This window comes from Cydia pomonella, chromosome 24 (genome assembly GCF_033807575.1).
Source record: "Cydia pomonella isolate Wapato2018A chromosome 24, ilCydPomo1, whole genome shotgun sequence".
Classification (NCBI taxonomy): domain Eukaryota; kingdom Metazoa; phylum Arthropoda; class Insecta; order Lepidoptera; family Tortricidae; genus Cydia; species Cydia pomonella.
The window spans coordinates 3,934,872-3,959,630 of NC_084726.1; the positions used below are offsets into that span (position 1 = coordinate 3,934,872).

General features: G+C 36.4%; 1 protein-coding gene and 1 long non-coding RNA gene across 5 annotated transcripts in view; both read right to left on the reverse strand.

Annotated features, from left to right (window-relative positions):
* Positions 1-24,759, reverse strand: part of LOC133531232 (uncharacterized) — a 452,362-nt gene that overhangs the window by 238,219 nt on the left and 189,384 nt on the right. The window lies entirely within an intron of this gene.
* The window catches only part of LOC133531230 (sperm surface protein Sp17), a 364,739-nt gene that overhangs the window by 105,472 nt on the left and 234,508 nt on the right, over positions 1-24,759 (reverse strand). For 2 of the 4 annotated variants that reach the window (XM_061869383.1, XM_061869385.1), the window contains exons 2-3: positions 12,322-12,386; positions 785-964 (exon numbers count right to left, since the gene is read on the reverse strand). In XM_061869383.1, coding sequence (XP_061725367.1) covers positions 785-964; positions 12,322-12,376 — 235 coding nt within the window. In that variant the 5' untranslated portion in view covers positions 12,377-12,386. The remainder of the gene's footprint in view (positions 1-784; positions 965-12,321; positions 12,387-24,759) is intronic. The other 2 variants (XM_061869382.1, XM_061869386.1) reach the window with 1 other exon arrangement.

Genomic DNA, 24,759 nt, shown 5'->3' on the forward strand with positions numbered 1-24,759 from the left:
GATTCACAGTCTTCTAAACGGGCTTGTAATGATTTGCCTATTTTTTTTGAAACATAATTTTACTACGAGATAGAATATTAAGTTTTGAGTCTGGCATTCCATTAACTTTTTTTTTTTATCTGGTATTATTTTTCGTTACATCGAAATGCTTTTCCTTGTCAATATAGAAAATAGAGCAACACAAAGCACTGTTTTGTACCTCAAGTATGGAGTACCACATTGCGAGTTGTTTAGTACGCTTTTATTCCTCTCATATCCCTCACAAAACAAGGTCTTGGGGCGTTACTATGTTTATGTATGTAGAAAAGAGTATCAAAAGGAAAGGTTTTGGGACTGCTGCTAATACTCAAGTATAGAGTACTACAAGGTAACGTTTTTGGTCCGCTACTTTTTCTTAAATATAGAATATCACACGGCAACGACTGGGTTCGCAATTCTTCCTTAATAATAAAAATCATTGTATACTCCAATGGTACCTACAGTTATCTAAAAACTTAAAGACAGGTTAAAAGAAAACGAGAAGAAGAAACGTTACCACATGGTAACGTTTTAGGTCCGCAGTTATTCCTCATTGATGCCAATTAATCTGGTAAGATTGACTGACTGACCAAGATTTTTGTCATCAGTATGGATAGGACTCCGCCTCCAGCTCTAGTTTCAGGTCCGGAATAATTTCTCTTTATATTATTATGGAGTATACCACAAGGCAAAATTTCAGGTCCGCTAGTCTTCCTCATTAAAATAAATTTGGCATATTCGAATTGAAAAGATAGGTGATAAGTACCTTTGTCGTCAGCACGGAACTCAGCCTCCAGCTCGGCGCGGGTGGGCTCCGGCTCCTGCTGCTGCTGCTGCTGCTGCTGGGGCTTGCTGGTTTTCATGGTTATGGATTTCCTGGTCTGGTGCCCGCGGAACGCTGCTTGGATCTTGGTCGCTGCTTCCTCTTCAGTGGGGCTCTTGTCGTCTGGAAAAGAAAAGGAAATGAGATTGTGTTCTTCAGCAGTTTAAATATTATATTAGTATTTAAGGGTTTCAGGGCCCTCAATCTCAAACTCAGGAATCTCAAACAACGAGTGCATCATCTAAAAAAGGGAGAAAGAATAAACTTTATCGATGAAAGAAAGAAATATATATGTTTATTCTCATCATTGCCAGACTATACGTCTATAGACTAGATTAGACGACCTGTCCCACAGTACGCTCAATAAGGCTTGTGTTGAGGGTACTTAGACAACGATATATTATATAATATAAATATTTATAAATAGGTACTTAAATACATAGAAAACACCCATGACTCAGGAACAAATATCCATGCTCGTCACACGAATAAATGCCCTTACCAGGATTTGAACCCGGGACCATCGGCTTCATAGGCACGGTCACTACCCACGAGGCCAGACCGGTCGTCTACATGACATGTTTGATTTGATGCGAGTTAGTATGACTCAGGACAATTTAAATTAGATTTTTTATCTTTCTTTCTAAGATTCGATTTAAAAAATATTATACCTATATAGTCTGGCAAACACAACTTGTCAGTCTGTATGAACCAGGAATATTTTACTCATCACGTTTTTTGGATGCTAGTACTAGCGTAAGACAAAGACAAGATGCTCTCTGTCTATGTTTGTTGTGTCCTGGGCCAAACTATTAAGCACATTAACTTGAGCATTACCTTTTTAACTAATAATAATATTACTTGGAGCATTGAGCCTCGATTTGCTGGACAAAGGTTTCCAATTTTTTTTTTCACTACAAACTTGTCAAAGATTATCCGTGGCTGTGAAAACTGCGAGTCCGTCATTGAAAAAACATTTTTTTGGTAGATTTACGTTACTAGAGAAAAACTAATTGAAACTGTTGTAAATAAGTCCCAGAGCTATTTAAGGCTTAATAAACTCAGAACCCCTCTTTCATTCAATGAGTTCCAAACTTTCAGTACATTTTATTATGGGGCGATTCACAGAACTACATTGTTATTGTAAGTAATCCCCTGAGTGTAGCCATAAATTCCTTTATTCTGTCCTCGCCCCGTTTTCACTTCTGACCTAATTCCCACATAAATAAGTGAAGTCCAAAAACCTCTCTGAAATGCATGAGATTTTGTGGTCGTAATTACATTTCTTATGATACATTCCGTAGTGTGTTGTGTTAAGTTTGACTTGAGTAATAAAGTTTTACTGAGAAATATTTTACGTTTATATTATTTTTACTTTAACGATGCTACTCGTATCTATGTAAACGTGATAGGAAATTATAATTTCATTTCTTATGGAAGTACTAATAATTTGTATATTAAAATGAACAGAATATTCTCTTTGCAGAAATCGTAAAGTATCTGGTTGACGTAACTGATGACCGAAGACCTGGCGGCGTCCTCGCACAACGTATCAGTATTGCAATACAATGACAAAATGCCGTCCGCAACATTGGTACAATGCCTTAAGGGCCTATTTTAGATTTAAGCTAGTTGTAGTAATTCTCTATATATATCTATTATGTACAAAAATAAAATACGCGGAGTTGTATAAACAAATAATCGTGATAAAAAAAAGAACTAGCATAAGATAGAACGTAGAACTAGCATTGTTAATTGTTAATAACAATTAAAATAAAATATTTATTTACAGCGCAGCGGTAGTTAAACCTAGTGAGGCTTTGTTCACTAGCATGCTTTATTTAAACATGTATATACATTTATATCAATAAAAGTAAATTAAATAAAAACTAATAAATATTATGAAACAATTTTACACACATCGATCTAGCCTAAGTAAACTCAATAAGGCGTGTGTTACGGATAAGTAATAAGTAGACGAAATACTAGAAGTAAAAAATACGTTTTTGGAAAAAAAATCATTTTGGTACAAGCTTTTGTCGCTGACTGTACTTTTAAACACAATTAGTTGCGTTGTTTCATCACAGAGCTCCTATGGCCACCTCCTATCTCCATCATCAGATCAGCTCGATGGTACCATAATATTTAATTGTATACGTATGCGAATTTACAATCGGAAATCGGAAAATTGGTCAAATTTAGCGTCCATAATTTGGCACTAACAAAATAATATACATACCTAGCAGGGCAAGTTAAATAAAAGCTTGTAAAAAAGAAGCGTTTAAGATACAGTAAAGGGTTGTATGAAAAAGAATACGGCTCTTAAATATTGAAATGATAGAAATGAAGATACACCTACAGCAGAGCCCGATTGAGGAAGTACAGAAAACCGCAGCCAAATGACACTAGACTACTCATAGTATTGTGTTCCTGCCGGTGAGTAAGGTTGCCAGAGCTTAACGAGGGTACGTGGTATTAGGGTCGGCAACGCGCATCTAACTCCTCTGAAGTTGTAGGCATACATATGTATGCTAGTTTACCATCTGCGTATCAAAAAAAAAACATGAAGTTTTCGAAGTAAGTGACGCAACACATTAGGCTGTCACATGAACTGTACATATTCAATAGCACAGTGTTTGTTGGTACTAATCGTGCTCGTGTATGATGAACCACGCTCCGTATATCGATCCCGTGATAATTTCGATAGTGATGAGAGGGATTATTTGGGTCATACACAGATCTAAAACACTAGTCTTTTCTAAAGGGATATAAAATTAGTAGTTTGAAACTGAGATAGCATGTGGTGTATGTCAAGATACTTTTCTAGTTATATGTCTTGCAGGTATGAATACTTTGCTTGTCCTTGCTGACTCTGTCTAAGTATGTTAGGGAGAAATTGGAACTGCAACTCTTCTTTATTCCTTAATTAAATATTTTTTTGTTTCGCATTGCGATAGAGTGAGCAAATGCTGTCAATAAAATTTAACTTTCTGTCAAAATTAACTTTCTGAATTTTATAATTAAAATAATTTCAATGAGTTTTTGAGGATGGATCCTTTTCCCTGAATTCCAATTTTGCTTATTTCACTCTGTCTTCCATTTTAATTTATTTAACTTATTGTACGGCTTTTGGTACAATATTCTGTAATGCCACCATATTTTTAGTAACATACAGAAAACCTTCTGTACCCCTAGTGTAAATTTATTCGATAGCGTGACGTGACGTACGTGTTTGCGTTAAGTCTCAGTTTGTATGGTGAGTTACCAAAACGTTCCGCTTGGTGCGCTGTTTCTAAATCCCATACAAAATAAGACTTAACGCAAACGCGTACGTCACGTTTCGCTATCGAATAAATGTACACTAGGGGTTCTGTTTCCGCAATGTCTTAGTAACTAATCTAGGAGAAGCAATCTCCTTTTAAGCGTGAAAAGGAGGCTCAAAGTAAAAAAGTAACTAAATAAAATTTATACTGTAGATAGTTCGGAAGAAACCTTTAAGGATCAGCGAAGCGTACAAAAGGGACAAAAACTTATTTCACCTTTGTTGAAAATGGATTCCAGGAAATGTAACAGTTATATTTTCCAGTAGCTTATCCGACTCGACTTTTAAGTTCTACAAATAAGAAATACCAATGAAAAACTGCTACGTACAGGTTGTCTGGAAGAGATCGGTTTTTAGCGACAAAACCGCCTGTTTTGTTTACGTCTGTTTGTATTGCTGTATTCTTTTGTTTTGTTTTCTTTTATCGAGTTGTGCAATAGTTAAAAACGGCCCGATTCGAAGAATGAAATACGATATCGATAAGTTCTGGTTTAGATAAGTTCTCATTTAGATATCGTTTGTATGTCGTATAATTGACAGAAGCAACTCGATTCGGGCAACCAATGTCACTTTAACGTTAGAAATATCGTAGATAGATATTTTTGGGATCACAGCGGATTCGAAATAAACTTCAATTTTGCCATGTCGTTTAGTTATATTCCAAGATCTTAAACGTGTCTTAATCACTCTTTGACAGCGGCCGAGATTATTTGTGACGTTTAAAGTGCAAATAAAAGGTACCACATCTAAAAAAACTCGGTGTGCTCAATAAAGCAAAGCGATATTTACTCCAGGGCAAAGACTGCTGCTTTATAAATCGCAAGTCAGACCCCATATGGAGTATTGCTGTCACCTTTGGGCAGGAGCACCTGCATGCCAGCTTGGACCCTTTGACTCAGTCCAAAGGCGCGCTGTGCGAATAATTGACGATCCCAAACTCACAAGCGGTATTGAACCTTTAAGTCTAAGGAGAGACTTTGCCTCCTTATGTGTGTTCTACCGCTTGTACAATGGGCGGTGCTCTGAAGAATTGTTTGACATGATGCCCACGGTTACTTTCTATCACCGCACCGCCCGCCGTCGGCAGGTTGTTCATCCTCACACCCTAGCACTCTCCGGTTGTGGAATGAGCTACCTGCCGAGGTTTTCCTGAGGGTCTACGGTACGAGGTTCTTCAAAAAAGGAGTGTACCTATGGCGTTGCAGGCATCCATAGGCTACGGTGACTGCTTACCATCAGGCGGGCCGTATGCTTGTTTGCCACCGTCGTGGTATAAAAAAAAAAACACATTGTCAGTTATCGATAAGTTTGATTTCAAGTTCAATGTTTATGGAAATATCATCTTAACAACAAGCGACAATAAGTACCCTTTTGGTTGAGAATGGCACATTTGTATTGTGTTGTAATGAGGTTACCTTGTTGATGTCAGATGTCCTTGATCGTGAGGTCAACTAGTAGATAATTAAATACTCTAATTATAATTTCAATCATGTTACGAGCATTGATAGATTAGACATTAGGCACAGCGCAGACAAAGATTATTATAACTAAATGTGCACTGATTCAAAGATTGATTTCTTAAGGCAGAATTGACCCATACGTCTTAAATTCAGAAAAGCATAACATCGTTTTGACCAACTACTCTATTTGTATTTGTAATTTTAATTATGCAAGTACCAATATGCAAGCTAAGTTATGCTAGTCGCAATAACTGAAGCGAGCAATTTCCTTTGCTCTAGAATGCGTTCCTCCAAATGACTAACTCTGAGGATACATTCTAATGGAGTCCAGAGCCCTCTCCGTTATAAGATTGTCTGTGATACCTATGTGTTCAACACAAAAATCAAGCTACTGATATTAACTTACTGTGAAACTTAAGTCTATTGTAAGTGCCGATAGAGCGAAGGCCAATTTTTCCTGTTTGCTTATTTGCGATGGCTTAAGTTACCCGAACTACGCGAAGTTAAGTGGATGGATGAAGGATGTTCCGGGAGAGGCGTTTCGCTTGTAATGAACCGGAAATGGTGCGTAAATATGTATTATTTTGACACTATTTGATGCAGGGCTCCGAAACCGTTTTACCTTTAAAACTAGTTTTGTTCATTTACCCGGGAATTTAATGGATTTCGTTCCCGTTTGCGGTTAACTGTTAAAGAACTGTTATTTTGAGATCAACCAATCAAACATTTATTCAGCAAATATGCCACAGGGGCACTTTTTACAAGCAATAAAAATAACAAAATACAATTACATATTTTATTAGAGATGTATACAGTCTCTAAATATCGAATTACACAAAAAACTATCATAAAAAATACAAACAACACATATTAAAATTCTTTAGAGATATAAGTCTCTAAGTTTAGTATCGGAGATCAAATATTAAAAAAAATACGATCATTTAATTGTTCTTAGAGATGTAAAGGGTGTCCAAGACTTGAATTCTTATATAAATAATTAAATGACAAGAAATTTTACCTGACAAAAAGACAAGAACCGAATAAAACCAAGAAAATAACGGTTTATGCTAAATACGTTCTCATTTCATTCTTGAGGTACGAAATTAATCCGTTAAATTTAAAATATCGAAGCAAGATAGAACGAGTAAGTATTTCTGTCTCTATCTCGTATGACAACCGACGAGATTAACCGGTATTATATCGTTCCTTGCGAACCATAAAATTCGGTTCCCTTTTTTACCGGTTAGGCGATAGATCGAATTTTAGTTCGCGTTCCATAAATTAACCGATTTTTTGTGAACTAAATAATATAACGGCTTTGGAACGATATTAATAGGAAAGATTGATTAAGAAAACAATATTTTTCGTGACGAAATATGTCACTAAACATCTTATGCTTTAAATTCGAAAAATTATTTATAAAAAGCCAATGTTTGATTTTTCGTTTTACTCTAAATCTATCTAATATTTACTAGGCGCGGCCATATACTCTGCTCAAATTTCCTTTGAGGATCTGTATTTCCCAAGTTTGTAAGTTAATACATAAAAAATTTTTTTTTAATATATTTTTCTAGGTGAAGTTTTATAGTAGTAACTTGCTTATTAAAATTAAATTAGTATATTAATCTTGCCGGTGGTTTGAAATAATAAAAATAATGTAATTTGAAATACAAATAGTATTTACCTATAGCACAGAAAAATATTTGTGAATTGATTCAGTTGATTTTTGAAATTTACGTCAATATTGTCAAAAATGTTTAAGCTTGTTTAAAATTTACACTAGCTTAAACATCTTTGAAACGACTGTATAAAAAATGAAATCCGGCAGCAAATAAAGCAACAAAAACCTATTCAATCAGGTAGCGAAATTATTTTTCCTTTCTATTTCCTCACGTTCGTTTTCAAATCTATTTTATTTTCCATCTGTTCTATTTCTAGCAAAATTCTAACAAAATTTTCCTTTTCTTAACTCCGTGACTTTTAACTATAAAACATAATTCTATTCTAAGACGATCCGTCTGGCCTAGTGGGTAGTTACCCTGCCTATGAAGCCGATAGTCCTGGGTTTGAATCCCGGTAAGGGCTTTTATTTGTGTGATATTTGTTCCTGAGTCATGGGTGTTTTCTATATATACAGTATGTAACAGAACGAAAGTAAAGAAAGAGACCCATTATTGTTTAGGTCATACTGAGCAACTTTTACTATGGGACAAACTCTGATATCGCGAAAAAAAACTTGGCTGTTTCATACATTTTGCTGGTCTGATATTAAATAAAAATAAATAAATATTATAGGACATTATTACACAAATTGACTAAGTCCCACAGTAAGCTCAATAAGGCTTGTGTTGAGGGTACTTAGACAACGATATAAGTATATAATATATAAATATTAATAAATATATAGAAAACACCCATGACTCAGGAACAAATATCCATGCTCATCACACGAATAAAAGCCCTTACCAAGATTTGAACCCGGGAACATCAGCTTCGTAGGCAGAGTCACTACCTACTAGGCCATTCTCGTATTGAAATTTCCTATGGGAGAGTCCATTTTTTTCGCGATTTCGAGGTTGGTCCCATAGTAAAAGTTGCTCAGTATGACCTCAACATTAATTGGTCCCTTTCTTTGTCTTACGTTCTGTTACATACTGTATAAGTATGTATTTATCTATATCCGTACGTATATCGTCGCCACAGTACGAGCTTTGCTTAGTTTGAGGCTAGATCGATCTGTGTAAGATCGTCCCCAAATATTTATTTACTTATTATTTAATTCTGAAAATTGAGTTCTTCCGCAAAAAATATAATGTAACAAGTAGTTTGCAACGGGTATAAGATGGTCGGTATTTATCGTCTGTCATCCTCGCTTTCAGTTTCTAAAAAGTAAGAAAAGCCAATGGGAATGCATAATAAGATATAAATATGATAATAACGTAACCTTTATATATGTACCTACAGAAAACAGTCATATCATTATGTAAATCAAGAGGCTAGAAAACCTTAAGACCAAAGGGGACGGCCGCTTCTCCATACAAACGTAGAGCCCATTTTCCCCTCTCTAAAAATTACGAGCGTAATACAGTTTTCATACAAATTTTTAAATGATTCTAACTCTTATAATAATTCAAATTTCGAAAAATATTAAACGTAGGGCATAGCTGCAGTTGATATACTACAAATTGTGTCAAAATATTTTCAATAATTTGAATATACAGAGAGGAAAATGAGGACTATTTCGCACGGGTCCTCCACTTTCGTCTCAAAGGCAAATAATTTACTTTGCCTTTACTATCTATGTGCTCTTTCTCCGTAAATTATTATCTTCATATATACTTATTATTATTCCTCTTAAAGTCACATCGCAAAATGCTAAATCGTTTAAACTCACATTTACTCACTACCTTTCCCGTTTCGAAATCCAAAACTTTACAAACGGTATGATAAATTGCTTTCATCGCGATTTTAAGTTGAAATTCAAATCTAGCGTGGCATTGAAAGATGACGTGTAGAATTCACGTTAGTCAGTAACGGAAGCCAATTCTGTTTTAACAATTTGATAAGGTTTTGATTTTATTTTTATGGTACCTTGAGATGGATTATGCGATGTTTATGCCATTATTGTTTCCACCTAGTCGCGATTCTACACAATATGAATTCCACGCAGCTGAAGTTTATCACGTGCGTTATTCTTCACAGTCATTATTTCAACACAATCTTGACTCTACCTAGTAGCGATACTACACAATATTTATTCCACACATCTGCAGTTTATCACATGCGTTATTCTTCACACAAATATATTACTATACAATCGTTGCAACTCTTATTAATGTGGTTCTACACAACTCCATTTATTTTTTGCATTGCTGGGTGAGAAGTATTAGATGGAGGCAATACGGACAATATGACCTATCCACGGATATCAGTAAAAAGCAGAACAGCTCTACTAAGTTGAACGTTTGTATAATTTCGATCTATTCTCACCAACGTACTTATAAGTAAGTAAGAAAGAGATAGTGCCTTTTTACCAGAAATGTGACCGATGTCGAACATTAATAAGAGTTGCGAAGATTGTATAGTAATATATTTGTGTGAAGAATAACGCATGTGATAAACTTCAGATGTGTGGAATAAATATTGTGTAGAATGATATGACATTATTATATTGTCGGCGAAGTTGACAATGACACATATTCTTGAGCTGTTGAGCTTGAAGGTGTATAAAGCTATTACGAAAAAAGAAAGAAGCAAAAGATATGAACTTGCGACGGATTATTTGGCCGTCGCGTGGGTTTTTACCTTGTTTCTCAATAACAACGAAAATATACTTGAGTGGAGTCAATCCTTATAGTCTAGTTTCCGAGTGTTTTTTTTTTAGTGGCATCTGCCCTTAATTAAAACGTGTAAAAATTCAATTATTAAAAGTTATAGTTTTGCGATAACCCCCTCTTAATATTGAACTTGGCTCTCATTTCACATTTATGTTTTTAATCTTATACCTTTAAACGAGCAATTCTTGTATATATATATATATGTATATATATTTCCGGGATCTCGGAAATGGCTCTAACGATTTTGCTGAAATTTGGTATATGGGGGTTTTTGGGGGTAAACAATCGATCAAGATTAGTCTTATGTCTGGGAAAACGCGTGTTTTCGAGTTTTCATGCGTTTTTCTTTCGACGCAGAATATGGTCACTAATTTCGTGTTGCCGGCCACTGTCCGTCTGGTCCAGCGGGTTAAGACGCGGACGGCTAGAAACAAGTGTTACGGGTTCGAATCTCGCCCGATCACTAACTTTTTGTTTTTTATATGTTCAAGTTTATATATAATTTTTTAATTTTTATTGTGTTAGACAAGTTTAATTTAGTAAAAAATGTAGTTAAGATTATCACCTATTCACCACCATGTTACAATTAATAGTTATAACCGAGCAACGCTCGGTCGCCCAGGTACTAGGATTGTAAAAACAGAAACGGCCCCACAGTGACGTCAGACATGACCCATTTTACGAAATATTGATACAGGTGTTGCTTTTTTGTATGCAGAGCCGATGTATAATGGTTTTCTAAAGGTTTACTACACCCAAAAATTTATATAGATAAATGCCGCTGAAATATATCAAATTTGAGAATGACGTAAATGTGAATAAAGTGTATTTTTAGTTTACTTAATTGACCCAGGTGATTTGAGCTGGGTGAACAGAGTCAACTACAGGGTTTTATACTGCATATATTTAGGTATTTAAATGAAAGTAAACAAACAATTTGTACAATTTCGGGTAGTTATAACATTTATTGGTTAACCAACCAAATACAAAACCGCCTGGATCTGTTACTGAACGACCTGACTTTAACTTACATTATTTCATGTGTAATGTTTTCATCTACCCTCAACTGGCTTAAGGAGCCATTTGAGGGTAGATTTTGATTACTTGTATTTAAATACCCAAAGATACAGAGTATAGGTAAAGTAGTCTGCGAATGCTTGGCTAAGATTTTCTTTTATACTTAAAAGTAATATAATTAGGGAGAAAGTTAGAAAATATTATTAATTATCCCTAACCGATTCGAATCGACGATGCAAGCAAGTATTAGAATATTATCAAAGGCCTAGTCTTTCAAAATTTGCCGATACTAAATTTGGTTGGATCACGTTTGCGGTCGGTTGGCCAAAAATTTTTGACGTTCGCTGTGATAGCTAAAGGCACCAGTTCAAGTCCATCTCGACCACTGCAGGGATCGGCCACATTTTCGGTATATGATATGTTTTTCAGTTTATAACCTGAAAGTAATTACTAGAATATTATTGCTCTGCATTTCGCCAAATAATAAGGTGCTACTGGTCTTGTGCAAGCCAACATTTGTAGTGCCAAAAATAACACTTGCCTATTTTTACATGCAATCAATTGTAACACTCTAACACCACGAATACGATACGAAAATAAATGTCAACGCTGCCAATAATCCAATATGCAACATACATTTTTCCATTCTACAAGTCCAATGTTCATAATGAGCTGTTTGATAAATAATTAAATATCATATGTTCCTATTTAAGTATTAAATCACAATAAAATTGTATTATGTTATGTTCCATTAATAATCCAGTAACTTTGTCGCCTTTTGTAATGGAGTGCGTTTGTATTAAATCCGGTAGTTCTGATTTTTTTCAAACTTGTTTATGATGTTGGCTCAATGAATATTTTTTATTACCGGATTTGACGCAAACGCTAATAATGTATAAAGTTGCTGTATTATAAATTCGATGAGAACTAATTGAAATAAATCTCTTTTCTGACATTTTATTCTTGGATCTTTTAAATGTATGCTTAAATTGTATTTGATAACTATATTTTTTTCACGATTTCGGGGTTGGTCTTACAGCAAATGTGTTAATTATGACCTATATGTATTTATATTCACCTTGCTGAGTGTAGCGTAGCTAAAAAATTAAGTCATCAAGATAAGTTGGCATCGATTTTGATAGCCCAGCCTGTGCAAGTGTTAAGTAAAAGTCATAATTTCATAGAAATCTGACATTTTAAATAACACTTCCACTTTCTGGGCTGTCAAAATCGCTGCCAACCTTATCTTGGTCGGAATCTATGTGTTTTCTATTAAGTGTAACTGAAGCGGTAAATGTAAGCAAATGCTAGCTTCAGTATTAGCGTAAAATGTGGCAAAGTTACCTGTAAATATGAATTCGTTGAGAAAACCATTCACCACGGCGGTGATAGTCAGCATGGCACTCCACCTGGGAAGTGTGTATGTCATGTTATATGTCTTTCAAATCAAAGAAAATATTTATGGGGCTGCAGTTTAAAAATGTTTGTGACCCCTGAGCTAAACACTTGTGACGGCTAAGGAAAAATATAGGGGCTGCAGTTTAAAAATGTTTGTGACCCCTGAGCTAAACACTTGTGACGGCTAAGGAAAAATATAGGGGCTGCAGTTTAAAATTGTTTGTGAACTCTGGACTTTAACACTTGTAACGACTTATGTAAAAGACAAAGAGAAATATGGGGGCTGTAGTCTAAAAATATTTGCGACCCCTGGACTTTAACACTTGTGACGACTTATGTAAAAGATAAGGAGAAATATGGGGGCTGCCGTTTAAAAATGTTTGTGACCCCTGAACTTTAACCCTTGTGACGACTAAGGAGAGACATATTATCACTCTTACTGTAATGGCTGAAGTAAGATTTCGAACATAACCTGTCTACTTTTCATGTATGGGCTCCCAACTCTATATTCTTAAGAACTATACTCATTTCGATACGCTGTAGTCCAATATTAAAAAAAAAAATTACCAATTACGTGCCTCCGCGCTCCCATACAAAAGACTAAACGGCCCCGGGGCGCGGGCCAGGATTCGCGCGTTTATGTCTTTTCTACAAAAATTTTGTCTACAGAGATACTTACCAATTTTCTTTGTTTAAGTTTTATAGTAAAAAAAAGTATTATTTTAGATAACTCGTAGAAAAAGTATCGTATACAATAATGATATAACCAAGCGTTTCATTCTTGTACCTTGCTTAGGCAACTCAGCAAGCTTCGTTGCCTACACAAGGTACTCGATTGAAAAGCTCTCTATTATATCACAATTATATAAAATACTATAAGCGTGACCAGTACAGAACCGCTGCCATGCAAACGCATTTTATAAACTTGACAGGCACATTAAAGTAACATATCTATTCCTCAAATAAGTTTTCATTGTTAGAAACTGTAATACAAAGAAAATAGAGCAATAAGAAGATTTACACTCAAAAATTATAATCGCCATATTTCATTTGTGTTGCGGTTTCTAGCTACGAAAACTAATTTCAGGCATAGATATATGTTACTTCAATGTTAATGATCTGAGGGACGCGACAGCCAGGGCTGTCAACACCGCTGCTTATTGGGCTTCCATCGCATAAAAAAAGGAACCTCGACACGAAAAGAAGAAGAAGAATGTTCATGCCAACTGTCATGTTATTCCAGCATGTCGTTATAAAACCAGAGCGTAACTACAATTGTATGAAAACGTGAATTCAGCGGTTCTGTACTGGCGACTCTTAACTTTAAAGGGGCCCACTGAGTACCAGTTCGCCGGACGATATCGGCCTGTCAGTTATTCGCGATTGTCAGCTTTTGCGAATAACTGACAGGCCGATATCGTCCGGCGAACTGGTAATCAGTGGACCTCTTTAAACATCTTATCTCAATATTAAACAAAGATAGAAATCTTTATTCTACAATATAAAATTACAATCTAGATTAATCTAGCAAAATTTACTCCAATTTATATTATTAACGTCTACTTTTTTCAAAATAAATTGGATAAGTTTAGGTAATTTGAGATTAAATCATCGTAATATTTTAAATACCTCATTATCTTCATAGAATACGCAAAACTGAGATAATTTTAATAACTTCACGTACTAAAGTAATACTCGTATATAATTCAAGCTGCACGTGCGGGGCAAATATGGTAAAATCCTTTTTAGTTGCCTAGGGCAATATCATTATACTAAATAATATATTAGATTTTTCTTGCGATAAACAAGTACCTATGTAGGTACTTATTTAAACCTGATTACTAAGGTTTTTGATCTTCTTTTTCCTCGCGTTTTCCCGGCATTTTGTCATGGCTCATGTCAACTAATCCCTAGAATTGGCTTAGGCACTAGTTTAGGTACGAAAGAGACTGCCATCTGACCTTCCAACCCAGAGGGTAAACTAGGCCTTATTGGGATTAGTTCGGTTTCCTCACAGAAAAGCGACTGGTGAATATCAAATGACATTTCGTACATAAGTTCCGAAAAACTCATTGGTACGAGCCGGAGTTTGGATCGCAAGTCGCAAGCTCTTACCGCTAGGCCACCAGCGCTTTTGGTTTCTACTTGATATGAAATTTAATTATATCAGTACGTAATTTGCGGTGTTTGAGTCCGACTTCCATTTAAACACAGTTTTAAGTGACTTCTACTATTTGTTGCGTGCTTTTAAGTGACTTCTACTATTTGTTGCGTGCATTTAAGTGACTTCTACTATTTCTTGCGTGCTTTTAAGTGACTTCTAGTGCTTTTTGTGTGCTTTTAAGTGACTTCTAGTGTTTGTTACGTGCTTTTAGGTGACTTCTACTATTTGTTGCGTGCTTTTAAGTGACTTCTAAGGCTCGTTGCGTGCTTTTAAGTGACTTCTACTATTTGTTGTGTGTATTTAAGATCCACACAACCATCCAAGATCCACCACCAAAGGGTCGCTCCCATACAATCAAAGTTACGCTTTCATTTTAAAATAATAAGCATAAATTAGTTACATGAAACTTGGCATGAACATTTACGTTACATATGTATATGTTAATCATGGGACATTTAAGAAAAGTATTATTAATATCTCACCGATAAAAGAGAGGTATGGGCACTGTAAATGTCATCTCGCTTAGTGTGGTAGGGCACACACAGCACAGCGGATGTCATTCCAGATCTAGAGCAGAGCCCGACTGGGCAAGTACCTCCACCTTACACAAAACCGCAGCCAAATAACACTAAACCCTACTCATAGTGTTGTGTTCCTGCCGGTGAGTAAGTCTGCCTGCCTGTCGGCAACGCACATGTACATCCTCTGGAGTTGCAGGTGTCAATAGGCTACGGTAATCGCTTACCACCAGGAGGACCGTATGCTTGTTTGCCACTGACGTAGTATAAAAAAAATGCTACGTGCAGTTGGTAGGAGTGCAGATGCGCTCGGAGATACGTTAAAGTCAGCAGTCGCTACCGTCGTTCATTTTACTATGGAAATTGACAATAACACCGACGCGTTCAGGCCGCTGCAGTAGTGTCGGAGCAGTAGTGCAGCTGCGGCGGAATTGCACTGTCACCACTCTTAAGCGCTACGGACGTGTAAGTACTATATTTATTACATGTACAAATTTTCGTGCGATTTAAAATTCTCACAGCACTATCGTCCACCTGCAGCGATGAATATGCAAGCGACGGTTGCATTAAACATGCAAAGTGCATATACATCGATGAGGTTTTAAAATAAGGATACACTTTGAGGTAAAAAAACCTCTAGTTTGTTATTAAGTTATTAACTTCGAATATACCTAATAATGATCAAGTAAAAGGATATTTAAAAACACATTAAATATAGTAGATTACAAAAAGTGCATAAAATAACCCATTTTATCTAAGGCGATAAATTGCTGATTCGAGCGTAACTGACTTCCGATATAGTTCAAGGGTAAAATGGGCAATTATGCCCACGTTTTATACTCTACTTTCCACTTCGATTGTATGGAAAACATTCATAAAACATCTATTTTTTAAGGTAATTTCACCGTATTTATTTATGACTAAAGAAATGAGTACTCGAGCCGGCACGCGCACGGCCGCGTAGGGAGTTATAGCTTGCCAAGTTAATAGATGATTTTACTTTATGCACTAGATCATAAAAAATAACTTTATGCCGCTTACACGTGTGAGAAGAATAAAAGGTATTTAAACAAACATTCAAATGTCAAAACCTTCCTTCCTGAAACTCTGTGCGTAAGTATGAACTCTTGTGCGTAAGAATATTGAAAATTCTGCAAATATATTTTGTTATAATTAATTAAATATTTAACTTAAATTTATTCAGACTCATGGTAACCCTAATTTTTACATAAAAATGTCACGGAGTCTTAGGATCAAATTATTCACTTCTCTTTGTATTTGCTGGCTGGAAGCATTAAAAAAAATTCACAATGAAAAATTTAATATGTCATAATATTAGGCTGCGAATTGCAATTAAGTCAAGTGACTAGTAGGCTGTCCATGAATATTGATAAGTAGGGATATTATTAAATGGATAATTAATTAAAGAGCTAATTAATTGTGATTTGATGTAAGTCTATCGGGAGATGTGGTTACTGTTCACGACTTAAAAATCAGCGTGTAAATACATAAAGCGCTTATCTAACTACCTACATCAAAAAATTATGTAGAATATAATTTTCTATACAAAAGTAGTAAATGATGAGGTCGGTTATATTCGGTTATATATAGGAGCCTTTCAGACAAAGGAATGCCAACAATTTCGCAATGTGACAGTCGAGCTACAAAGTGCCGAATAACAGGCTCTGAGAGACCACAGTAGACGTTTACAACAGCAGGAGCACCTAGTTGTTATATCAAGCTTGCAATGCTATAGCAAGACGACAAGTAAAACACGAAAATATACTAATACTGTCAGACAATAAATCAGTACGACAAGCGTTATGCAGAGACGAACTTAATTCAGAACTCATACTCGAATGTCATCGAAGCCTCACGGAAGTGAGCAAAGGAGGCAACAAAGTAACAGGTCAATAGATAAAGGGGCATAGTGGATCAAGAGGAAATGATGCAGCGGATGAACTGGCCAGGAAAGGTTGAGAAATACAGGCATATGGACTTTCTCAACCTTTCCTCTAGACACAACATACTTCTAGAGTACAAACAGGTCGAAGTATACAGGAACAAATACCACACTTGGTGGTTACTACTAAAACCCTAGGGATTCCGTGCACACTAAAAGTGGCAGTTAGCAACCTGACAACATTGCTAGGCTTCATGGAGCAGCTGGGTGGTTAGAGTAGCGCTATCTCGTTTCACGCAAAATAGGCACAATGGTTGTCGACTTGCGGAAGATGCCCACAAATACTAACTGCTGACTAACTAACTTTATCAATAACAGATAGAGCATCAGACAAAGGAGTGTGCTCGCAAATTCGATGACCGGTCTGGCCTATAGTGGATAGTGACCCTGCCTACGAAGCCGATGGTCTCGGGTTCGATTTGAATCCCGTAAGGGCATTTATTTGTGTGATGAACATAGATATTTGTTCCTGTGTCATCGGTGTTTTCTATATATACATGTGTATTTTATCTATATACGTGTGTATATTCAGTTATAGTGTATTTCGCTCGTACTTGTCAATACATGTATTGGCGCGGGCGAGACGCACGATAGCTAAATAACATGATTCATATATCATTCTGATATCAGTGTTTGTTCGAATAGGCCTGGAACTTCTTGTTCTTTTTATCTACAGATTTTTTGTTTGATATTGTTTTACAAGTAAAGTACTTATACCTACTGAGTGGTGCTTCTGGACAATTACAAAAAATAGAGAGAGTTAGTATAACTGTATTTCTTATCCATAACCATACCTTAAGTCACTGACAGTGTCAAAACTGACATTATGCATACGCTATCGATAACGTAATTTACTTTCTATACATCTCGCTCGCACATATGCGAGTACGAGCGAGATGCATAGAAAGTAAGTTACGTTCTCGATAGCGTTTATGTCAGTGCCGAACTGGTGATAGCCACAAACGATCACATTAAGGTATTCTTTAAAATACAGTTGGCTACTGTTTTTAAACTACCTCTGTGCTGTGTCAACAGCAGCTACAAGGTAAGGCGAGACGGCTCATAGCTTCGCTTGCATTGCATACCAAACATTTAACACTAGATATGCAGTACAAACAATTATTTATTTATTTATCGTATGGCAAGTTTAAACTGTGATTTAAGTATTTACATGCGAATCATAACTTAAATTTTGCATTCAGTAAATAGTCTATAGCATCGCTCGTAAGGTCTTTGAAATCCAGGGATGATCCTGCATACTTCGTTATGGCTCATTCCAAAACAATGTGGTGCAGTTTATTTAGAGTCTTCACAGTCACATTTCTCAGCATCAGTCCAGCCCCATTTTTACGCAGATGAACAATGATTATAAATTATAAACTGATTTAGATTTCAAATGCTACAGAAAAAGTGACTAGGCCTGATGAGTTGATGACCCTTTAGAGTTGGTTAAAGGCGCCTAGCCTTTCAAGGATTGCATATATTATGTACTAGAGCATTTGGGACGAGTACCACCGCTGCCGTGGCTGCTTAGTGGTCAGAACGTTAGCTAATTCAATCTTTAGATTTAAGAATATTGCCGTGCCCTACAAGCACAAGCTATTATGTAACACCTGTGTGTCTACCATGGATGCATTCCTAAAATATAAAATTTACTAGTGGTAAATTTTACTAAAGTATAAGACATTTATTTCAATTTCACATCCGTTCTGTTTTGTCGGAGGCCAAGATCCACTTCGGGTCGCTGCGCCACAGCTAAGTAAGTATCAGTACTGTTTAGAAACTACCTCTGTGCTGTGTCAACAGCAGATACAAGGTAGGCTAGATGGCTCATGGCTTCGCTTGCATTGCATACCAAACATTTTACACTAGATATGTTCAGTTGTCGGACATTAGAACGTTTTTTGTTTTTTTTTTTTATATTAAAATTAAAACTTATGTATAATACATATTTATTCCCGCCAAACTGTAACGTTTATTGGCGAGAGGCGCTCAGTACCCCTAGTGTAAATATTTTCGACAGCGAAACGTTACGTACGCGTTTGCGTTAAGTGTCATTTTGTATGAGATTTATGACTTTCCAAAACGTCCCGCTTGGCGCGCTGTTCAAAAACCCATACAAAATGAGACTTAACGCAAACGCGTACGTCACGTTTCGCTATCGACTAAATTTACACTAGGGGCACAGTTCTTTATACAATTTAACAACTTAACCTATTGAACTTATGATAAACCGTCAACATCTCCTGAGGGTGCCTCGTAGAAAGGAGAAACACGTGTCGAGTTTTGTACTTTTGGTTGTAGTTTGTTATATTTATTTGCGTATTTATTTTTGCGATGGGAGGGTGGGAACATTGATCGCATGTAAAAATACGCAACGGTTGGCACTGATTGACTATTTAGCACGTTATCTTTTCGCGGATTAGCAAAGTAATATTTTTGTTTTAATTAGTATGGATTTCCACAAAGTAACGCCCGATTCTATTCATTAAGTACTAGATATGTACAATCGGTTACCTACTAGATATATACAACTTAGTATAGCTACTTGTTTACTTAAGTTGGGGAACCGACCGTACAATGATTATAAAGGTTACATTCGGGTTCAGACTGCATGCATGCGTTACTGCTGCAGTATTGGGGCGCGACATTGCTGTTGGCAGCCGCATATATCTTTGACGTCAACAGTACATTGTGTACTAAGGGCGGTAAACAAAAATTCACGAATGAGTATTAATTGAAGCCCGAAGCCGTAGGCGAGGATTTAATTAACACGAGTTCATAATTCCTGTACCGCCCGTGGCACGCACAATGTTTTTCATCACATTTGTGAGAAAAAAAGGAAAATATAAAACTTCTGCCTAATTTGAGACGAATATTACAGCCCTAGGTCGAAATTGAGGATTTACGGACCGCATACGTGTTATAATACCTTGTACGAGCAAGTGTGGTGAAATAATTATTCCCACGTAAATTAACGCTCATAACTTTTATTTCTCCAACCACTTGGCATTTAGCAAATACTATCGTTAAATTTCTCTTCAAATACAACTCCTTACTTTCAACTGAACATAAAACAAATTACTTTAACACTTAGAAAGCTGTAACCGTTTAAGTGTTCACACAATATAGCCTAAAAGCTGGCTAGAAAAAAGGCGTAAGTGCCACGGCTTTCATACAAAACTACTACATTTTAGAAAAACAGACGTATAAAATCCGTCAATGAAAGAATGACGTAACCGCCACATTTTTTCTATGAAACTAAGGCGTTTTGTAGAAGTGGAGTTTATTCGTCTAGGGAGCTAGTAAAGTAAAACTATACTCGTTTGGTTTTCAACGCCCTCTGTGGACAGTTTGGAGCAACTTCGTTTGATTAAAGTATTTGTAAGAAATATTGTGGTAAGTAATAAGAAATAGTAGATGAGTTTTGTCAGACTGTTTTTACAGACTCTTTATTGTAAGAAGTAATTTTCTCAAAGTGCTTCTTATTCGTTTCTACACGGAAATTTATTTTAGAAGTAATTGCTACATTTTTTGTCGATGCACCGAGTTTATACCTAGTATAACTTTGGTGCTTACAACGTAAATACAATCGTTTTTGGATATTAATAAACAACTTTTCACTGCAAAGTGACTACCTATGTATCTATGTTAGTCAATACTTAATAGTTGTAGAATCGAGCTGAATAATCGAGCGTAGAATCGCGGTAAAAAAATGTCAGCTTCGACCTTCGACCGATGATTAGCCGATATTTTACGATATTTAGAATTGGTTACAGTAATTAGTTATTTAAATAATTCTTACTACATGTAGGAATAGGAAATAATTCGAACAACTCCACTCAATTTAGTATTTACAGTACTAGTAATAATTATTTTATTAATAAAAACTATACATCATATTTATCGCTTTTTTTAACTGAAACCATTTTCTTTTGCAATCAACTAAAGACATTAGTACTTTTCTTCATAAAAATTAGGTCTTTTCAAGCACACATTCGCGTGCTGTAGGCTATTAAGTAGGCTATTAAGTGCTTCAACCAAAAGTAGGATTAGTATTGTAATAAAACAATCTTCTAAGCGAGCGTAACTTGGAACACAGTATAGTGGAAAGGAGTAGGATATTTACAATTTAATACCTACTGTTTTTGGGTTAAACATGTGCAAATCCGCATCTATACCATCCGCGTGTTGTGTTCCTGCCGGTGAATAAGGTTGCTCTGGCACCTCTGGTTGACCTCTGGGTCAACGAGGGGTGAGGGAGGTTTGGTCGGCAACGCGCTTGTAACTCCTCTGGAGCTGCAGGCGTACATAGGCTACGGAGACTGCTTACCGCTACCGAATAGTATACAAAAAAATGTAGATATTTTAAACCAAATTTGGTTAATGTTAAATTAAATCTAAAAGTCAAAGCTCTTTACTTTTTTTTCTCTGCTATAAAGTCAGGTTGAACCTGATTCCGAAATGTTGTGAGATGGAATCTTGCTCGCTTCGATGACTGTCAATTTGTTAGAAGAGCTACACTAGTTTCGTTTAGACGCTACATAACGAATACCACATTTCAAGTACGTCTATTTTCTTTTCTATCGCTTTTAAGAGCTGCGAGTAAAAATTTATTCAAACATGCCGTCGGCATGTTGCGATGTTCTAGGATTTCAAGAGTTACAAATGTCTTACTGTTTTGTATTTTTATTGTGTCGAACAACCTAAATCGCTAAATAATGGGCAATTCGAGTTTTCGAACGGTTTTTCGTTAAAGAAAATAAGGTGGTTGTGCTATTTTATTCAGGAAACGTGGTCCTGTAATTTGCATTATTTCTGTTAGGGAATTCGAATTACTCTTTACCAGTGTTTTGTTCAGTGTGGTATATTTTTCTGTGTTGTTTTCTCCAAAAACAGACACTCCAAAGTAGGAGATCACGGGTCGAATACAGAGATATTTTATTCGTTCTAATGGCGTGAGTGAGTTTCAAGTATTCTAGGTTAGTCGTTATTTTGAATCCCATCACAATTTATGTACCTATTGTTCTGAAGAATCAGGTATACCATTTCCAGTTTTCCAAATTCACCTCGCCATCCCTAGTCACCATAGTTAATGGTACAGTCACCTTCAGATATATCGGGGCGGCCGAGGTGCTCAAAAATATCTGAACACTCGAACCGTGAGCGTGAGGCGTGTTCAGATATTTGGGAGCGCGGCGACTGTACTTTTATTCTAAAAAACCACAACTATTTTACAAACTATATGAGTTAAATGGTAGATTAGAAGTAACCTTATAATGATAGAAAAGTTCTTACTTCTAATACATATATACACACATACATACATATATACATACTATTATTCCAGCGGAATATTTCTAGACTTTCTCAAACTATTTTCTCCATGTAACAGGCACATATTTTCCCAACAATCCTTAACTTGCAAATAATGAAGTGCCTAGGAACGAACGATTAGCAGTTAGTGAACAACTATAAAACTGGCTATCAGAGAAGTTTGAATGGGAGTTGTCTTATTTATTTTATCGGTATTTATAACAACGTGTTTATTTTCCCATGTTTTTCGATGAGCACGTGCCGTTTTGTATCACTACATCTCTCGTGTGGCAGGGCTCATCCTCACCCTTATTTAAGAGGAATTTCTTTCCGTGGACGGCGGCTGTAGAATGAGCTGCCGAGATTTTCTCGAGAGGCTATAGCATGGGGTTCTTCAATTAAAAACCGGCCAAGAGCATGTCGGGCCACGCTCAGTGTAGGGTTCCGTAGTTACTCTTCCGTCACAATAAGCTAAACTGGAGCTTAAAGTATAGTAAATTGTTAACCAAGGGATGAAACGGTACCTTTCACCCGATATAAACAAATAAGCAAATTTGCATAATCAGTACCTAATTACAGTAAGTCTTTTTACTATGAAGGGAAAACTTTTTGCGATAACTCAAAAACAGCTAAACTGATCATGTCTGCTATAGTTTTCATTTAATGTCTTTCTTAAGCTCTACTTCCACGATTTTTTTCATAGTTTTTGGACCTATGGTTCAAAAGTTAGAGGGGGGGGGACACATTTATTTTTTCTTTCGGAGCGATTATCTCCGAATATATTCACTTTATCAAAAAATGTTTCTTAAAAACCCCTATTAGTTTTGAAAGACCTTTCCAACGATACCCCAGACTCAAGGGTTGAAGCGAAAAAAATATTTCACCCCCACTTTACGTGTAGGGAAGGTACCCTAAAAAAAATTAAATTTTTAGATTTTATTGTACGACTTTGTCGGCTTTATTGATTTATATATTCATGCCAAATTTCAGCTTTCTGGCGCTAACGAACACGGAGCAAAGCCGCGGACAGACAGACAGACAGACAGACAGTCGGACATGGCGAAACTAAAACTATAAGGGTTCCTAGTTGACTACGGAACCCTAAAAAGGAGTGAAAGCACAGGTTTTTAAAGGGTCGACAAAGCGGCTGTAACACCACGATGCGCAAGCGAGCCACATCCCTGGTGCGCAGAGTACGGGCCAGCTCCAACAGCATCCTGACCATGCTTGCGGACAGGGTTGATGGCCTATATTTAAATAACTGCTGCATGACTCATGTGCGCAGGAATAAGTGAGTAACTAGGCGGATTTTCTTGAATCCGCTTATTTATTTATTTATAAGAAACTCAAATATAGTATATAGTTTGCTATAATTAAATACATATGTATATATTAACATTAGCATTAAGATAAAAATTGTCACTAACACATAATGATCCAAGTTGGTCGTGAATAAATAATTTATTATTTACTAGCTGTGCCCGCGGCTCCGCCCGCGTGGTATTCGGTCTGTGTCAGTAACCGGCTCATTCACCGCTAATTTCTCTGCCTCTCCCCTGGAGGTGGAACTTGAAGTAAAGTTGACAGATGGATACGCTAGAGGACTGTAGTCTAGATAAAATATTTTACAATTAGGTACCACCTAATAAAACTACACTCCAAAATCAATTGTTATTTTTTTCAAATTCGTCCTTATTCAAATTTTTGACGTGATTTAAACGACATAGAGTAGTAGATGTATATCGGACAATACAGTTCCACTTTTGTATTTTTTTTTACGTTCTTGACTGTACCTATCCAAATCAGTCTAAGCATGAAAAGAAATATACCCATAGAAATCCATACTTCCGAACACTATCGAATTTAGGTGTAATACCTATTAGTTAGAAGTAGGATTAGAAGAAAGGAGAATACTCGTAGATATCAAAAACTTGAGGCCGAGTATTTACATTTTGTTTACAGTTATGTTTATGTATGCACAACTAAATGTATACATATAATTATATCTACAGTTACATACTAATAAGTAGGTATGTAATAGTATATTTACATAACATTGACATTTTACAATATTTATTTGTACACCACATTGCGAGTCTCCCCGGCGAGCATCAGCACGAATAGCTCCGTGCAGCTGGTAACGCGCGAGCACGCCACGTAGAGCTGCACGTGCGAGAAGCAGCCCGTGCGCAGGTCCACGCCAGCGGCGCGCAGCGTCTGCCTCTTCGACTTATTGATGTTCATGGCGAAGCAGACGCTCACGGAGAACTGTAGGCGCTTGAAGTGGAACGGGAAATTGCTCAGGATAAGGGGGATGCGCGGGATGAACACGACTTCTGCGGCGCCGCACCCCGTCAGGATCTGCACCTCAATGAGGTTTCGCTGCAGCTGCACTACTTTTAGCTGGGTTCCGTTGCATAACT